The 17,069-nt window shown below is 38.8% G+C and overlaps 1 protein-coding gene and 1 long non-coding RNA gene across 2 annotated transcripts; both read right to left on the reverse strand.

Moving 5' to 3' along the window:
* Positions 1-225: 225 nt before the first annotated feature.
* LOC149113314 (uncharacterized) lies at positions 226-5,531 on the reverse strand. The gene is made up of 4 exons (XM_089288249.1): positions 5,367-5,531; positions 5,237-5,267; positions 870-1,034; positions 226-647 (listed from the first exon to the last, which is right to left on the reverse strand). The coding sequence occupies exons 1-4, from the start codon at positions 5,514-5,516 to the stop codon at positions 361-363; spliced, it is 633 nt and encodes a 210-aa protein (XP_089144375.1). The 5' UTR covers positions 5,517-5,531; the 3' UTR covers positions 226-360.
* Positions 5,532-10,764: 5,233 nt separating this feature from the next.
* LOC149113315 (uncharacterized) lies at positions 10,765-11,691 on the reverse strand. Its single transcript, XR_016206793.1, has 3 exons — positions 11,437-11,691; positions 11,289-11,354; positions 10,765-10,929 (listed from the first exon to the last, which is right to left on the reverse strand). It is a non-coding gene; the product is annotated as an uncharacterized LOC149113315 (long non-coding RNA).
* Between the last annotated feature and the right edge of the window lie 5,378 nt (positions 11,692-17,069).

The raw sequence follows: 17,069 nt of genomic DNA on the forward strand, positions 1-17,069 counted from the left end.
TCAGTACGGAGAGGAGCTCGTCATGGGAGTTTTAAGGCACATTAACACGGGTTGGGCACAACCCTAGTAAAATTTAGTTTTCAATTAGACTAGCTGCAACTTGTGACACTTTTGGATCCAGTTTTCTGTAACATTCTCGGCATCTTTTTCTTGTCCTAACCTTCCCACAATGCAATACCAATGCAAGACCAATCAAAGCAAAGCTCATCACACAAACAGTCAAACTGCTTTTTAAACCCCTTTCATTGCCATACTACTTTTACAATTAGTTCTTTCTGCATGTGTTCAGCTAACATGAACCCAAATATCCAATAAACTACAACTGCAGCCGTTTTGCATGTCCAGGAAAGGAATGCGCATTCATTTTCGGCCGTTCAATTGATGTCCAACAGCTACATTCCCTGCGTTGGTTCCTTGTTGGCCAACATTACCAGCGGTGTTGCCAAAGTACATCTGACGTTTGCCGTTCCATTGGTGTCCAACAGCAACATTCCCTGAGTTGGTTCCCTGTTGGCCAACATTACCAGCGGTGGCCCCAAACGTCATCTGACGTTTGTGATACGGGATATATGGCTCTGGGATGTGTGGGATATATGGCTGCGGGATTTCCGGGATGTATGGTTCCGGAAGGTAAAGTGAGCGTGCCTCTGTTAAATAAAAAGGCATTCATTACAATTGAACAATAGCCCGTAGTTTTCTATAAACATAAGCGGGTTTTATATATTTCGCGCACTAAGCAGACAAAACAAGAAGATTGATCATGAACATGACAACAGATCACAGACACTTCCTGTGCACAGAAATAGTGGCCTAATAGCTTGAAGAAAACTTATTGATTACACTGATATTTACCAGTTGCAGTACCCCACCTAGTTCTCGTCGGCCGTTCCATTGATGTCCGACCGCAACATTCCCTGAGTTGGTTCCCTGTTGGCCAACATTGCCACCGGTGGCCCCAAACGACATCTGACGTTTGCCAATATACGGGATATAAGGGATGTATGGCAGGTACTGTGGGTCGTTCACTCGTGTTTCTATGGAAAGGACATAATATAATTCACTAAAACCCGTAGTTCTCGTTATTATCGGTAGGTTTATATACTAAGCTTGTCAGATCGGGAAAAAGGATTTTTTATGGACTTAACAAGAAAGATATATGAAGATTTTTTTTTTATTCTCGTTCCTTAAACAAAAGCAGTTAATAGTGCCTGTCTGTAAAAATCAGACAAATTCTTAATTTCGCGGCAAGGGTCGAAAATTCGATTTCGCTCATATTCTTATGGTAGATAGGCTAGAGCATGACAAAAACTACTGGATAGTTTTCTTGGCAAAACATCCTTTTATTTCAAAGAAATATGTAAATTACCAAATTCCGTTAAAATCGTCATTTGACGCACCATTTTATTAAGCAAGTTTGAGAGCCTCGCATGCAAAACCGCATCATTCTTCCGTCTTTAAAACACTCAAATATTTTTATGCAGTGTTTAAATGTGTGCTGGGTTGGTTTTAGGGAATGTTGTGTTGTCTTTTTGGGTGCAAAATAATTAAATTCGAAGACATGTATCTCATTCACTTAAAAGTACTTCGTGTATATAATTAATTTTCACCATGTGCGAAACCTTTAAATGGATTAAGCTTCTGGTGGTTGAATCGCAGAAGGATGATCTACAGATTCCTGTAAAAATTTCTTTGGGCAAATGATTATGAGCGACGCGAGGGCTTTCCAAAGTACGTCAAAAATGCACATATTTGACCATCCGTCGTCAAATTTCAATTTACGGGTTAGACGTATATTTTAGCATGCGCCACATGACTTGACCTATAATAAGTTGAAATAGACACAGAGCTGATAATTTCGAAATGTTCTAACCTTATTTGTTGCAAAAGCCAGGTCCAAAGCCGATTTGACGTGTTTCTAGTCGATCTCTCACCATTCGTCGCACATAAAGCAAAAGTTTGCTTTTGTTTACACAAGGTTAACGTCCGATGTACATCGCCAACTGTCAACCTATTATTGGTCGAATATCATGAATCTGTGACCATCTTTCTGCGCATATGAACATCACTGCATCTAAATCAAAAACGGTTGAGTCATTTGTAGATAGTTGCTTGCTTTGCACTGCGCCAAAATAATACGTTTGATCGATTGCTGACCATTGCTGATAAGCGTGTCGGCGCAGCCGCAATCTTACAGCCGTTATTTATTCGTCACGCAATGCTGTCACGGCATACGCTGCACATTTTGATCTATTTTGTATAGAGCACTCTCAGGATAAATGAAACAATTTAATCATTGTTCATCTGTTTATTCATATGTATAATAACATGTGTAAATTTATATAATCGTATTTTATAGTGTACGTGGCCTAGGTCCAAATCACGTTTGTTGTACGTTTTGATGTTTCAGACAACAGCTCATAAAGCTAGTGCCTGTACTCACTAGAATTTAAAAAAAATCGCTATGAAACAAATTATAGATCAATGAAGCAAGAACTAGCTGAAATAAAAATAGAAAATCGCAACGTGTCTAATTCGTGAGAAAAACAGACTAAATTTAATTAGTAATTACGTGAGTAAATAGCCCTGGCCATGCCATTTTATTTGGCGTATTTTGTTTGCCTCGTGGCGAGGCATTGGTATGTTTGTAACAGGAAATAGAGGACTGTTGTCAATACAGTCCAAAATTATTGTCAGTAAAATATTGTAAATAAAACACTTATTGACCGGTTACCTCCGCGGCCACCATTTGGTCGTTCCGATAAGGGTTTCATTATTGTCTTTACCCCTATTAAGTGGCCACCCAAAATTTAAAAACTTTGTTTTGGAATGGGCGATGGCAGATAACAGTCTGAAATTGAAGGTGCATGACGAGTGATAATTCAAATACATGTCGATCATGATTGTCTTGAATTGACTCCATGTTCACCAAGAAATTTATAACCTGATAGTGAAATTTTTTTTTATTAATATATTAGTAAGTATTTTTGGTATATTAGTATTTTCCTTATAAGTAGTGTTATTAGTAACAGTATTTCTTGTTTTTGTTTTTGTTTTTGTTTTTTTCATCTATACTAGGGTTAGTCTATGTAGTTTCTTCTAAAAAAGTAAAAAGTAGCGTAGTTTTATTCATTAATATAAATAGTAAGTATTTTGGGTGTATTAGTATTTTCCTCTTAAGTAGTCTTATTACTAATAGTATTCCTCGTTTTTTTTCCATCTGTACTCACGTTTGTTTGTCTAGTTTTTTTTTTTCTTTTATCTGCAAATGTATTTTCAATTGTTATTGTCACTCTTATTTGTAAACTTATATAAATATCAATAAAATACAAAAAAAAAAAAAAAATTAAATATTCAAGGTACACCAACCTCTATTTAAGCGCGTAGCCCCATTAAGCGGTCACCACCCATTTCCCCGGGGGTAGCCCACTGTATTACATGTAAACCAAAAATAATTGCACAGCGCGAAAAGACCTAGGTATGAGTTTAGCGTTACAGTATTATGCAGGGCATGTAGGTAGCGGTGGTCGAGTGAAAGATAACAACAGGGGCAATGGAAAGCTATTCATTCCTCTCATTTCTTAATTTAATCTCTTCCTACTCAACACGATTGTGTGCTCCCAGTGGTTCCCAGCCTTACGGAGCCTTATGTATTAGGATAGAAATTGTCCTACCCCTACCCCCTCAAATGGGATGACAGCATTGCGTGACGAACAAGGAACCGTTGCAAGCAAGGATTCAAGCCATCAAACCATGACGATTAAAACGTAATATTTTGGTGTAGTGCAAAGCAAGCAGCTATCTACAAATGACTTAGTCGTTTTTGACTTAGATGCAGTGGTGATCATATGTGTCGAAAGAGGGTCACAGATTCATGGTATTCGACCATTAAATAAGTTGACAGTTGGCGATGTACATCGGACGTTGTGTAAACAAAAGCAAACTTCTGCTTTATCTGCGACGAATGGTGAAAGAAACACGTCAAATCGGCTTTGGACCTGCCTTTTACAGCACATGAGGTAAGAGCATTTCGAAATTATCAACTCTGGGTCTGTTTCAACTTAACATTAGTCAAGTCATGTGGCGCATGCTAAAATATACGTCTAACCCGTAAATTGAAATTTGATGAGGGAATGGTCAAATATTTGCATTTTTGACGTACTTCGAAAAGCCCTCGCGTCGCTCATAATCATTTGCCCAAAGAAATTTTTACAGGAATCTGTAAATCATCCTTCTGCGATTCAACCACCAGAAGCTTAATCCATTTAAAGGTTTCGCACATGGTGAAAATGAATTAATATACACGAAGTACTTTTAAGTGAATGAGATACATGTCTTCGAAATTTAATTATTTTGCACCCAAAAAGACAACGCAACATTCCCTAAAACCAACCCAGTACACATTTAAACATTGCACAAAAATATTTGAGTGTTATAGACGGAAGAATGATGCGGTTTTGCATGCGAGGCTCTCAAACTTGTTTAATAAAATGGTGCGTCAAATGGCGATTTTAACGGAATTTGGTAATTTGCATATTTCTTTGAAATAAAAGGATGTTTTGCCAAAAAAACTATCCAGTAGTTTTTGTCATGCCCTAGCCTATCTACCATGAAAATATGAGCGAAATCCAATTTTCGACCCTTGCCGAGTTATTTTCCATTTTTATGGACAGGGACTCTTAAAAGCTAATAAAGGTAATGAGGATCAGATAACTTGGAACTATTTTTAATTACATTGATTTAATTTACATGATGTATTTAAAACACCCAAAAGATAATATGTTGTATATGCAAAACGACGTTTCACTTCGTCAGCCTTGCAAAATTTCATAAAACAAATTTTATCGTATCTTTCTCTATCAAGACTTATTTTTGTTAGCTTTAGACTAAATAACAACACAATAACGTTATAAATTTACTCGAGTTTCATTACCTCGATAGTAATATAAAAACATATGATGTGTTCTATTTCTTAAGTAACATTCTTTTATACGATTTTGATGGGCCTCTCTTTGCAAATTCAATTTAGAACCAATCGGTTACTCGAATCTATGACTGAAAACTGTAAACACGCTGAAAAAGGCTTTGGCAACATTTTCAAGGTCCACGTGTGATGGCGTCATCTGTTTGTTTGTTTGTGGTCTTGTTGACGATGAGGGATAGAAATGAGCAGCTGGTGAGAAATTAAATAGTGATATTGAATCTGAAAATGCTAGAAGAAACCTAGTGGTATACTAACCAGGATCTTTGTCCTTGCCTCGATCTTCATCCTGATAAAGAAAAAAAATAATAATCATATATGGCAAAAAAAGAACAATTGCTTAAAAAAGATGAACAGAGGTAGAGAGGTATGAAGATATCGTGTTTACCTGAGCTTGTTTATCGAGAGGGAATGGCGCCACCAAGGACCAAGTTATTAGGAAGAAAATAAAGCACTTCATATTCCTTGACAAATAAAGAAACAAAATGTGTAGGTTATATAAAGTAGCTTCAAGTTTAGACATGCTAGAGCTGCACATGGTTGATTTCAAGCGTCAGTGTGACACTTATGGTTCCCGCGCGGCTCCTTAACTCGTGTACAATAATTAAGTCAGCATAAAAAATAAGTAACGACGACTTGTCGAACTTGATGTGGATTCAAGTCCTGGTATCCAACCAGAAGCCTTCTTTAGTCCATTTGCTTGCATTTCTTGTCTTTTCAAGCACGTCCCAAAAAACATCAAATTAAATGAGATGCAACTAATCAAATTCAGTAAACAGTGCTAAAAGGTTCCGTTCAGTAGTGTTATGGCTGCATTCGCGTCTATCATCATGTCTGATGTTAAAAGCCCTTAAGAATACCGAGTCTTAAACTCATGTTCACCCTCCATACCCCTTTCCCTGCTCTGAATATCTCGGTCAGTAGTCTGCGAGGTCTCTCTGACAGGCAAAGATTCCTTATAAAACCATACGTTGTAATATCGGAGCTAATGAACTGATTTGCTCTTGGACAGGCAACTCAAGAAATGAATCGAAAACAATAATCAGAGCTACAAGTAAATTCGCACATCTACTGTGGTACAAGAGAGATGATAGTAAAATCTGTTCATGGGGTTTGTTATAATGAGACGAAAAGAAAAAAAAAGAAACTACTTTCGTTCAGATAGCCCTGAACTTTCCCTACGTGTATAAACTCTTTAGAACCTCACTCAGAGCTTATTTCAGTCTGGCGTAGCTTCAGTCAAAGGTCTCTGTGTATAACTTAAAATACTGCAGTGACAGAATCAATCAATATTCGATCTTTACCTTTTCCTTGAAATTTGCAACAGGTTAAAACGCAATGTAAAATACCACCTTCCTCAAGAACTGACAACGAATGGTTGGAGACGTTATTTTTATACCTTAATAGGCCCTCTATAATTCATGCTTTTGCGTGATGTGAATTTAATGAATTACATCCAAGTCAAAGAAAAAACAGGTAACGAAATAATCTACTTCAGGAAACGGAAATCTAATTTTAGAAAACCTTGGAAAATATTTGTTGTGCCTTCTGTTTTCCACACTTTGGTAGGCGTGGAAGCCTAATTCTTGGTGTATAGGACTTCAAGTGCTTAGCATAACGCTCTTTGATACCCGTATTTTGAAATTTTTTAAAGCTTTCCGACAAGGCGAAACAGTTTATCGCTGCTGAGTCCTCTGTGGACATTCGAGGGTTGCGACCGAGTCAAGAGAACTGAGCCCAAGAGCTCAAGTTTCTTTGTCTTTTATTTCGAACTACCTTTGTCTTTATTTGTTCCTTTTCTGAAACACGACCAGTCAACTATGATTTTCGTGCAAGAACTGATCAAAAAATGCTCTAATTTATCATTAGTCGCTCTAACATGCTTGAGATAATTCGAGCATAATGTACAGTAGGGCACATGAGCTTAATTAGGCGCAAAAAAAACAAGAAGGAAACACGAACAACTAACGGAAACGAACTGAACGGTTTCGGAAACGGAAATAAACAACTTCAGGAAACGGAAAACAATTAAGATTCAATGACGCTTTTTCTATTAGTATGAACTGCGTAAGTGAATTCATTGGGTTTATTTCTTGGTCTGTTGGGACAAAACTATTTTGGGTTTACATTGGAAGCCAGATATAACGAAGGGCCAAAAGATTAACTTTAATTTGTGTTTAAACGACCAAAATCGTTGTGTCTGGGTTTGAGTTAATTAGTAATGCGCAGCAATGCATTCTTTCGCTGTCCTTGTACCCCCTACCGCTTTCCCCCATCCCCGCCTCGTCGCTGCTTTTAGCGGAGGTATCCGTACATAATCGAATCTTGACAAAACAGTAAGTTGCAAAAATTCTATAGATCACATCGACATGGTCAAAATTAGGAACTAAAAGCTAGGAAATTTAATACAAAATTCGCCATCAGCCTTGGCGATTAATTAGATTATTGCCGGAAGGCAGCTTGGTTGAGTGGTTAGGGCGCTGAACTTGAAATCCGGAGGTGGCATATTCAATTCTCTCCCTGACAGCTGGAGTTGTTTCACGACCCGAGTTAGCTACTTGGCTACGTTTGTACATAGTTAACGGTTTGCCTACTTCGAGTTAGAGGTTTTTACCATATTACGTTTAATTTCTTGATCAAGAATCATTTCTTAAAACATAAGCAGGCGAATATTAACGTTAAAAGCCAACGTTTCTGCGTTATCGTGACACCATTCCCATGGCAAAGTGAATAAATAATGCGAAGATTTGATTTCTATACAGTCTCTACAAATTAGCATTGTTAACCAACAATGCCTAGTTTTAATATAAATTTCAATTTAACCTGTGTGATGCAGGATATATACATGTTGGTTACACTCGCGGCCACCTCCACGAACGCGTTGATAGACACAAACATAAATCGTCGTCAATTTGTAAACATATATTTACGTCTATTTGAGCGAACATAACTCGAACGTACCTCCTTGTCTTTCAGAACAATTTCACGTGCTTTCTAAATGTTCTAACAAATTGGATTGCCTAATTAAGAAGATCCTTTTTATAAGAAAACTTAAACCATTCCTAGACGTGCAAACGGACTCGATTCGCGCAAAGGTATTCACTTGAAGAACTTATGATCGTTTGTTATTATGCTAATTTGTAGAGACTGTATACATTGTAGAAATCCAATCTTCGCATTAGTTATTTACTTTGCCTTGAGAATGGTGTCACGATGACACCGAAACGTCGGCTTTTAACGTTAATATTCGCCTGCTTACGTTTAATTTGAACTATTTATTCCTGAAATTGAGTTGCTCGGTCTCACTAACCTTTCGGGCTATAAACAATGACCGAGGGTAAATGAAGGCTATCTATTTACCCCTCGGTTGGTGAAGCACATCGACACAAGCCGACGAGTGGTGCGCGGCAGTCTCGCGGAACCGTTTACAGAAATTGTTTTCTGGGGTGCTCGCCGTGCGATATAAAACACGACATGATTCCATGCCTAACTTAAAATCCTGGTCAAGTTTTGATTCTTGTTGAAACGACTGTATGATCTGAAACCTAAAACTAGCGCAAGAGCTACTGTGCTAAAACATGTACATGATGATGAAACTGAACTCGGTGGGAACGATCTGTTGTTCTTAGATTACCGGTATGTTATTTTTAAGGGGACCAAACATGACTAAGAACATTAAATAACTGAATTTTCAAAAGCGAGTTCTTTGTTGCCTAAATCATGAAAATCTAAGGCGACGAACTCAGACAAAATCTCTGAAGACGTCTTAAAGCTCGTGAGGGCATCGATTCCTTTTCTTGCAAAATTCTTTTTTAGATCTATATTGTCTCAAGAAGTTTTCCTCTAGAATGGAAATGCTTCTGCAATATCCCCATTAGACTTGTCACAAGTAGACCTATTCTTAATCCTTGACTTATTTATCTCCCTCGAGTGAAGTGAGAGGGTAATCTTCGAGCGACGAAGTCGTGAGGGCAAGTGCGAGCGACGTAAGTCGTGAGTGGTCAACTAGTTTCAGTTGCATGAATGTGAATCAGAGCGTAAATTGTTGGCGTGAAAAACACGATGACTTTTCGCACTTTTCATGTGTTCCGCGCGCGATCGTCGCGGGAGCAGAAAATGATTTCCATCAAAACGTTTACGAGTTCTCTTCCGTAACTCAAATGAATTTATTTGTGTACAGTGCAGTATGTAGTCAGCAATATTGACAAACGGCAAAAGCTGTGGTATGTAGTATCGCCTCCTAAAAAGACAAAAGCGTGTTCAAACCGATCTGGAATTATTTGTTTTAGTCTAGATTATCCAGCGATCGACCAGAGTTCTGCCTAACAAATGCTTTAAACTTATGTAGATCAAGCTTGTATCGACAAGAGTCCGAACAAAATAAAGAAGACGGAATTAGTCAGGGAAAACTTAAATTCTGTAAAGCCCTCTTGATTAAATAACGTTGAGAATCGAAGTCGCAACGAACGGCAGGGAATAAAAGCGCTATTCTTTAAAGTCCTTCATCGATCGACGACTGCTTTCAACACGGTTAAGTCGTTAAAACGGCCGATGCAAATTTGCTGCGATGCCCTTTCTTTGTAGGGAAGAAACTTGGTCATTCATTAAATGAACTAAAAGTGCAACAATTACGGAAGCTGCAGGAACGGCTCTGTTCTTCTTCGAAAGGTCCCAACTTAATTCTCTCAAACGATCCGGATCAAGCAGGAACTCAGATCAGGTCTGTAAGTAAAGAAACACGTATTGGTCGAATACAGAGCGTTCCACTGCTATTCCCCGTCCTTCTTTCAAAGACTTGAAATTAAGTTGGATAGACCATATACAATGACTTCCATGCATATCCATCGACAACAAAAGCTATGGCCCTGAACTTTCCCTACGAAATAACATCTCTCATCTTTGATCCGCTATCTTTTCTCTCTCACCCCGCACCTACACTTTCAAACTTTTCTCAGGATCTCTAAGGAAATAACGTAAATATCTAATCGATTGAAAATTCATTTAAATACTCGTAATGGAAGATAAAGAAGGTGCTAAATCTGCAGTGTTGTTGAAAAAGAATGAGGAATTCTATCAAAATGACTGTTAGCCTACGTGTAGCCGTACCCACCCCCCGAGGGAAAACGGGAGGGAGGGAACGTCTACGAAGAGCTGACACGAATCGTGTTATGTGACGTCACGCTTTTGCATGGAAATATATAATGGTTCCTTATTGGATAAAGACCGCGAGCAATACTTTCGAGAATACTGATTGGCTAAAATAGATTTGTGCCAAGCCGCAAAATGTTTCACATTCTCACATCTGTACGAGTTTAGAGTTGCGCTAGTAACAGGAGTACCCAACGACACTTTCACTAGAAATTTAATATGTGACTTCCCAAGCACTGATTCTGTGCTCCCACGTCAATTACCATTAATAAGCAACTTTCCTGGGAAAAAAATATCCGCTCTTCACTGCTAGCAAGATCGACTTTATTTCATAAACTGCCAGCCAGACATAATGACAATTTTGAATACCGAGCTAGAAAAATGGCAATTAGCCAAGTAGCCAGCCAGCAGTAAAGGGTAACATTTTAAATGCCAGCAAGGCAATTATAGGCGAAAAAATGTTCTGGCCAGCGTTTTGACCTAGATTAAAAACAAACGCATTGTTTAGGACCTTTATTCAACAGCCTATTGTCTGTTGACTATATATTATTAGAGATAAATTAGGAATATGTCACTAAATATGTCAGTGGTCATTTTTGTCACTAAATATGTCAGTGGTCATTTTTGCCGCTATGAGCAAAATCTACACTTTGATTATCTTATCCCTTAAAAAACAATACAACTTACCATTTATGTCTTAAGCGGATCGGACAAGGTGTCTCCCAGCACGCTGTTTTCCGATACTTCAGATGCCTTCCAGGTTCAGCATACGTGTGACAGTTGGGCACTTTACGTTCTGATATCTAAAACGATTCACACTTATGTTTAAAATAAGATCCCTCTAATCCTTCTAGACATTCAGATCAAACTTGTTTCACCAAAGAAATGCTTGTTGCAAAATTACTTTTATATAATGCTGTAAGGGAAATGAACAAAAAATAATATTGAAGTCCTTTACCACCACATATCGGCCTTACTTCTACATTGCTAGCGCAATAATGATTGTAATTTCAACAACAGCAACACACTTTATATGTTTACCCCGATTTAGTAGTTTACAATTATTTCTAATTATTTTTTTTTGAAAAATAAAGGGTTATGCCAGCTCCTGAAAACAACCAAAGGGAGCTGGTTTAGTGCTGATTAGTAACACCATGTTTACCTCAAAAGCATTGAAAAACGTGTTTTTCTTTTTCTTTGGACAACTGTCTTCTCTGAGCTTCCCACTCTGGAATTGCGAGATAAAAGTTTATAAACCACATTAGAATTTTTATCATAAAATGAGTAAAAAAAATCTTGATAATACATACCTTGAATGTTGGTGATCCATCTCAGTCCATGTCACTGATCCATGCCTTACCCAAGACTGCAAAGCACTGTCAACACAACTTTCACAAAATTAATTTAACTTGAAAGCTAAACAACCAAGACACTCACATTCCTAGAGGTAGTTTACCGTAAAAATTTCATAAATACCCATTGAAGGGATGTTTAAAGCCGTTCACCGTAAAAGTTTCACACAGTTAAGTGCAAAGTTTCACAGCAAAGACCCCAGCATTGTTAGGATGTTACAGGCCGTTCACCGTAAAAGTTTCACACAGTTAAGTGCAAACATTCGCAGCAAAGACCCCGGCATTGTTGGGATGTTACAGGCCGTTCACCGTAAAAGTTTCACACAGTTAAGTGCAAAGTTTCGCAGCAAAGACCCCGGCATTGTTGGGATGTTACAGGCCGTTCACCGTAAAAGTTTCACACAGTTAAGTGCAAACATTCGCAGCAAAGACCCCGGCATTGTTGGGATGTTACGGGCCGTTCACCGTAAAAGTTTCACACAGTTAAGTGCAAAGTTTCGCAGCAAAGACCCCGGCATTGTTGGAATGTTAAAGGCCGCTCACCGTAAAAGTATTGCTATTAACAGCATCAACCCTCGTTAACTCGTGAACAAAATGTATCAATCAGATCAATGTAATGTCATAAATATACACTGGCCGATCAGCATAAAAGATTCACAAACTTAATCTCGTGATTTCATCAACAAATTTGCTCATCTTTTCTTGGGTACCAGTCCATGACATCGGGTAACGTTTGCAGCATCTTTAGCTGTGATTCTTATAGTTCACGCAATTAATTTTACACCTGAAAAATGATATGTTTTAAAAAATGTAACATACTGCACAATCCCTCTTATACCGGCGTCCTCCCCACATCCACACACACACACATGCATCCAAATACGCATACAGCCACGGACACATAATAATATACAAAATTGGTGATACTATCGGGCCCCTCAATGTAAGATCTAGATCAAGAACTATGTTCACAAAAATAGCTCATTCATGAGAGAATTCAATGAAATCTCTTAGATTTTAACTGATGTTACATTGCTGAAAATTACATTCCCTGGGGCAAGTCAAAGAAGCAAGGATTTAACTGTTTAAGAAAAATAATTGTGGAATAATTTTTTACCGCTCATTTCGTCATCAAACTATAACCCAGAAGCGTGAATTCAGTGAATGGTGTGAACTGGTGCCACGCCCCTCCCTTATTTTTTCGTGTGCCATGTTTCGCGCTTTGCCTTAGCTACATGAACTGAACCGCGCGATAATTGTTCCACCACAAAATCACTGTCTGTGCCATCATAAAAAGAAGGACAATAAGGTGAAATGTCTCCATTTTCGGTAACAACGTAGGCATGCAAAATAACTTGTTCTCTAACAGAAACTGAATGTGCGAAAAACACGCGCGTTAACAAATGGGAACGCATAAGAAATTTAATTACAGATTATTGTCCTGGCGCTATCGATACCGAAAGAACGAAATCTGGAATGACATGATTGCCTTCTGGTCTTTTCTCACCTTTCACATGGCAAGCCTTTGTATTCCCTTTTTAAATCCCAAAGTACAGTACAATTAGCATTGAACTAGATCAATCAGGTGTGTTGGTCAACAGCTCTTTCAGGGCAAATTTTCGGCGATATCAAAAGGCAGCAATAGGTAATCAGCCTTCAGTTATATCAAGAACACGATCGCACTTCAGTAAAGAAACCGATGGAAACAATACTTTCTTACACCGGGAAAAAATAATCATTTCAATATCTCGTTAGTTTGTCCAAGACGCGGCAAATGTGTTTCAATAGTTCATGTTTTAACGTTCGACGCGTTAAAAAGCGGTCATCATCGACTGCAGCACCGGGATCGAATTTTACTGATCGTTAAAATTACAGAATTGAAGTTACAATTGGAAGTAGGATCACTGTGGATGAATGCACTGACAATTTCGAAAACCCTTCCAAGTTCTGAGACATATTAGGCCTTTTCTTGCTTTCATGATCACTGTCTTCACTGAAGCTGCACTTTCCGTTGGGTTTGAAATACAATACAGTGGCGAAAACAGTTTGAAAACCTGCGCCGGCTTTTCCCGCACACATTGCTTAAACATTATCACTGAATATTAAATATATAAGCTGATTCAGCTAGTTCAACTCCAAAGTAGGAACCTTTGAATTTATGAGTGGAGTCCTCAGAGTTCTCTGGCTGCCAAACCCTCAAACAACTGGTCGGCAAAATCTGATCGCGCTTGAAACCGACCGTTGGACACAAAATTATACGGGAACAATGTTTTAGTTACAAAATATTACGAGGTTACCGCAGTCTCACCGGGCCTCAGGCAAAAATGTGAAAAGACTGCACGAACCAACAAACGTCATCACCAGATAACCAGTTGTTTCAAGGTAGAACATGAAAGCAGAACAGACGATGATTTTCCGCGACCGGATCAACGGTGGTGAAACATGCAACTGAACGTGGCAAAAAGGAGCGTCAAGGGAAAAGAAAACGATCTGATTTCACACTATAAATGACAGCAGAACAGACTTCTATTGTTTGCTGGTAAATAAAACTTTAATAAACAATTAACATTATAAGGTCAAGCAGTCAGAGAGTGTCAAGTGACACACTTCAGTCAGTGATCCCATCCGGAATGTAATTTCCAGCCAGAACTGATTAGTAAAACCACGATGTAAGCTATTTGAACACCAAAAAAAATTTTCCAGCTAGCTAGCTCTCGATAAGCTAAATTCTCAGCAAGATTCTGTTTAATGTTAAAATTCCCAGCCAGTTCAACTTTAGTCTGCAGAGCGGATATTTTGCGGAGCGGATCCGACGGGTACTCCTGCTAGTAAGTGGCAACTACAGACGTTCTGAGCATTTTAGAAATACCGGCAACTGATGAGATCCGCATGGAGGATCGAAACCATGGTCTTGCCTGAACTAAGCCGAACAATGGCATATACAACACGCAAAACAGTCAACAGACTTACGCGTAAACAGCTACATTTGAATCATGTGGTGTCAGAATGACCAACAACAAATATGATATGCGTGATAAGGATCTTCCTACTGTACTTGTAAAAACAGCTCTAATCACAGCCGGGGGCTATCTTTAAAACGAGGAGCGGGGAATCGGAAAATGAGAATGGGGAACGGGAATGGGGAACGGGAATGGGGAACGGGAATGGGGAACGGGGAACGGGGAACGGGGAACGGGGAACGGGGAACGGGGAATCTTTAAAATGGGGAATCTTTAAAAGCGGGAATCTTTAAAATGAGGAATCTTTAAAAGCGGGAATCTTTAAAATGGAGAATCTTTAAAAGCGGGAATCTTTAAAATGGGGAATCTTTAAAAGCGGGAATCTTTAAAACGGGGAATCTTTAAAAGCGGGAATCTTTAAAACGGGGGATCTTTAAAAGCGGGAATCTTTAAAATGGGGAATCTTTAAAAGCGGGAATCTTTAAAATGGGGAATCTTTAAAAGCGGGAATCTTTAAAATGGGGAATCTTTAAAAGCGGGAATCTTTAACATGGGGAATCTTTATTAAAAGCGGGTGATTTCTTGTCAACCACTGTTTTGACTTTCCGTCCTTGTTCCTGGTTTTTGTGATAAAAACGGCTTCAAACGACCCTTCCCCTATCACATCTTGTTCGCCGAGATTATTCCACTTAAACTGTGGAAGACCTTCAAAGCGACCGATTCTTTCTTCTTTAAAGTGAATGCAATGGGCACTTTGAAATTGTCTTCGCATGACTGCATGGCGTAGAAAGAGGTATCATTAAGCACGCAATGACGGATTATACGCGAAATTCGCCGTCACATCGTTCGGGCATCGAGCATCGAATTGCTTTATTGCCGGTTTTCAGTGTCATGCAATTCAAAATAAACAAAATAAAAATGAAACCAGTTCAAACGATTAAGTCTAGAATCTTGAAGAGAAAGAAGGTAAATATGCAATGACTTTCGCTAAGATTCAGGTCACAGCAATGTTTCTTACGCAAGACATGCGGAGAATTTTTTTACCCAAATTTATAGAGATTTTGATGGAGACGCCATGCTGGCGCCCATCCGGATGGCGGCCGGAAACCAACGAAACATCTGTCACTGAGTTTTGCTACAAAAGCGTGAATTTATCTCTTCAAGAACTCAAAAACATTTTAAAAATAATACTTTTTCTAATACATGAACTGCTCAGATAGCCAAATTCCCCGAAATAAGTCACTCTTTTAACCAACATGACAGCTTTCTTGCACGTCATGTAAATGCCGCGTCACGCAAAAGATTAGAAATTCAAGCGCAGTCTATTACAAAACCAAGAACCCACTTGGAGCAAAAATTTGTATGACTATTAGTTTTCAGCTGCTCTTACACATCATGAAAGTAAAATCTCAGGATGATTAACAGTTTTGTAGTTTGAATTTTAGCGACGTCATCTGAGGGGACTGTTGATTTATCGATTAAACAATCAAAAACGTGTTTTCCCTGCCATATATTTGTCGTCAAGTCGTAAGTCCTTCCATTAGCACATGATAAGGCTACGACAAATATCCATCGCTGCGAAACTAAACGTCACAGTCCGGAGTTAAGATAAATCCAGGCGGTTAGATTCTTTGGTCGGTCTAGCGGATCTCAGAGTGAGAATCGAGATTTGAACCGCTCCACTATCACGCGAAATCGATGTGCTTTAATAGCGTGCAATAAAATTACAATGAATAAATTCCACAACTGTCTCTGTACCTGTTGAGTTGATACATGTGAGAGAATAAATAGCTTCCGGTGGGAAACTGAGAGATTCTCGTTCACTTTTCAGTAAAGATTAACGCTATTAAATATTCCCCACTTTAAAGATTCCCCATTTTAAAGATTCCCGCTTTTAAAGATTCCCCATTTTTAAAGATTCCCCGTTCCCCGTTCCCCGTTCCCCATTCCCGTTCCCCATTCCCGTTCCCCATTCCCGTTCCCCATTCCCATTCCCATTCCCATTCCCATTCCCATTCCCATTCCCATTCCCATTCCCATTCCCATTCCCCGATTCCCCGTTCCCGTTTTAAAGATAGCCACAGCCGGGCCCGGCGTCACAATATAGAATGCAAGCATAAAGCAACATGTTCACGGTAAATTTCATATTTTGTCCCCCAAAAGCAAATTCGTGGAGACTTGAGAGCATATCTTGCAATAGAAATGAGCCTAAACAATGCATAAACACATGGAAAATTACAGAGGTGTCAAACTCTACGAAGCGACAAGCAGATAACAGCGGAAACTATGCAGACCTATGACCTTTAAAAATTTGCCATAGCACAATCTAACGGCTCAACTTTACTCAAAATTCCTTCTTATTACACAACATGAAGTGCCCTTCATAAATACGAGTGAAGCGACAAAAAAGGTCAAGTGACCGAACAGAGAACGGCAATGTACAAATGTCACGAACCGCAGAGGTCGCTTAGGCTAGTCAACCTCTTCGAACTTAAATTCGCGCATTCTAGCGAATTTTTCGGCTGGAAAACAAGGCCAACTTTCTTCAAACTTGTGGCGTAGTTGATTCTCATAGATTTTTGTAATTCTTCCAGGTTCTCCTGCAAATCATTTCTCTTATTGAGGAGAACA

Source organism: Orbicella faveolata, unplaced genomic scaffold, assembly GCF_042242905.1.
Source record: "Orbicella faveolata isolate gen_17 unplaced genomic scaffold, um_ofav_v1 contig_15, whole genome shotgun sequence".
NCBI lineage: Eukaryota > Metazoa > Cnidaria > Anthozoa > Scleractinia > Merulinidae > Orbicella > Orbicella faveolata.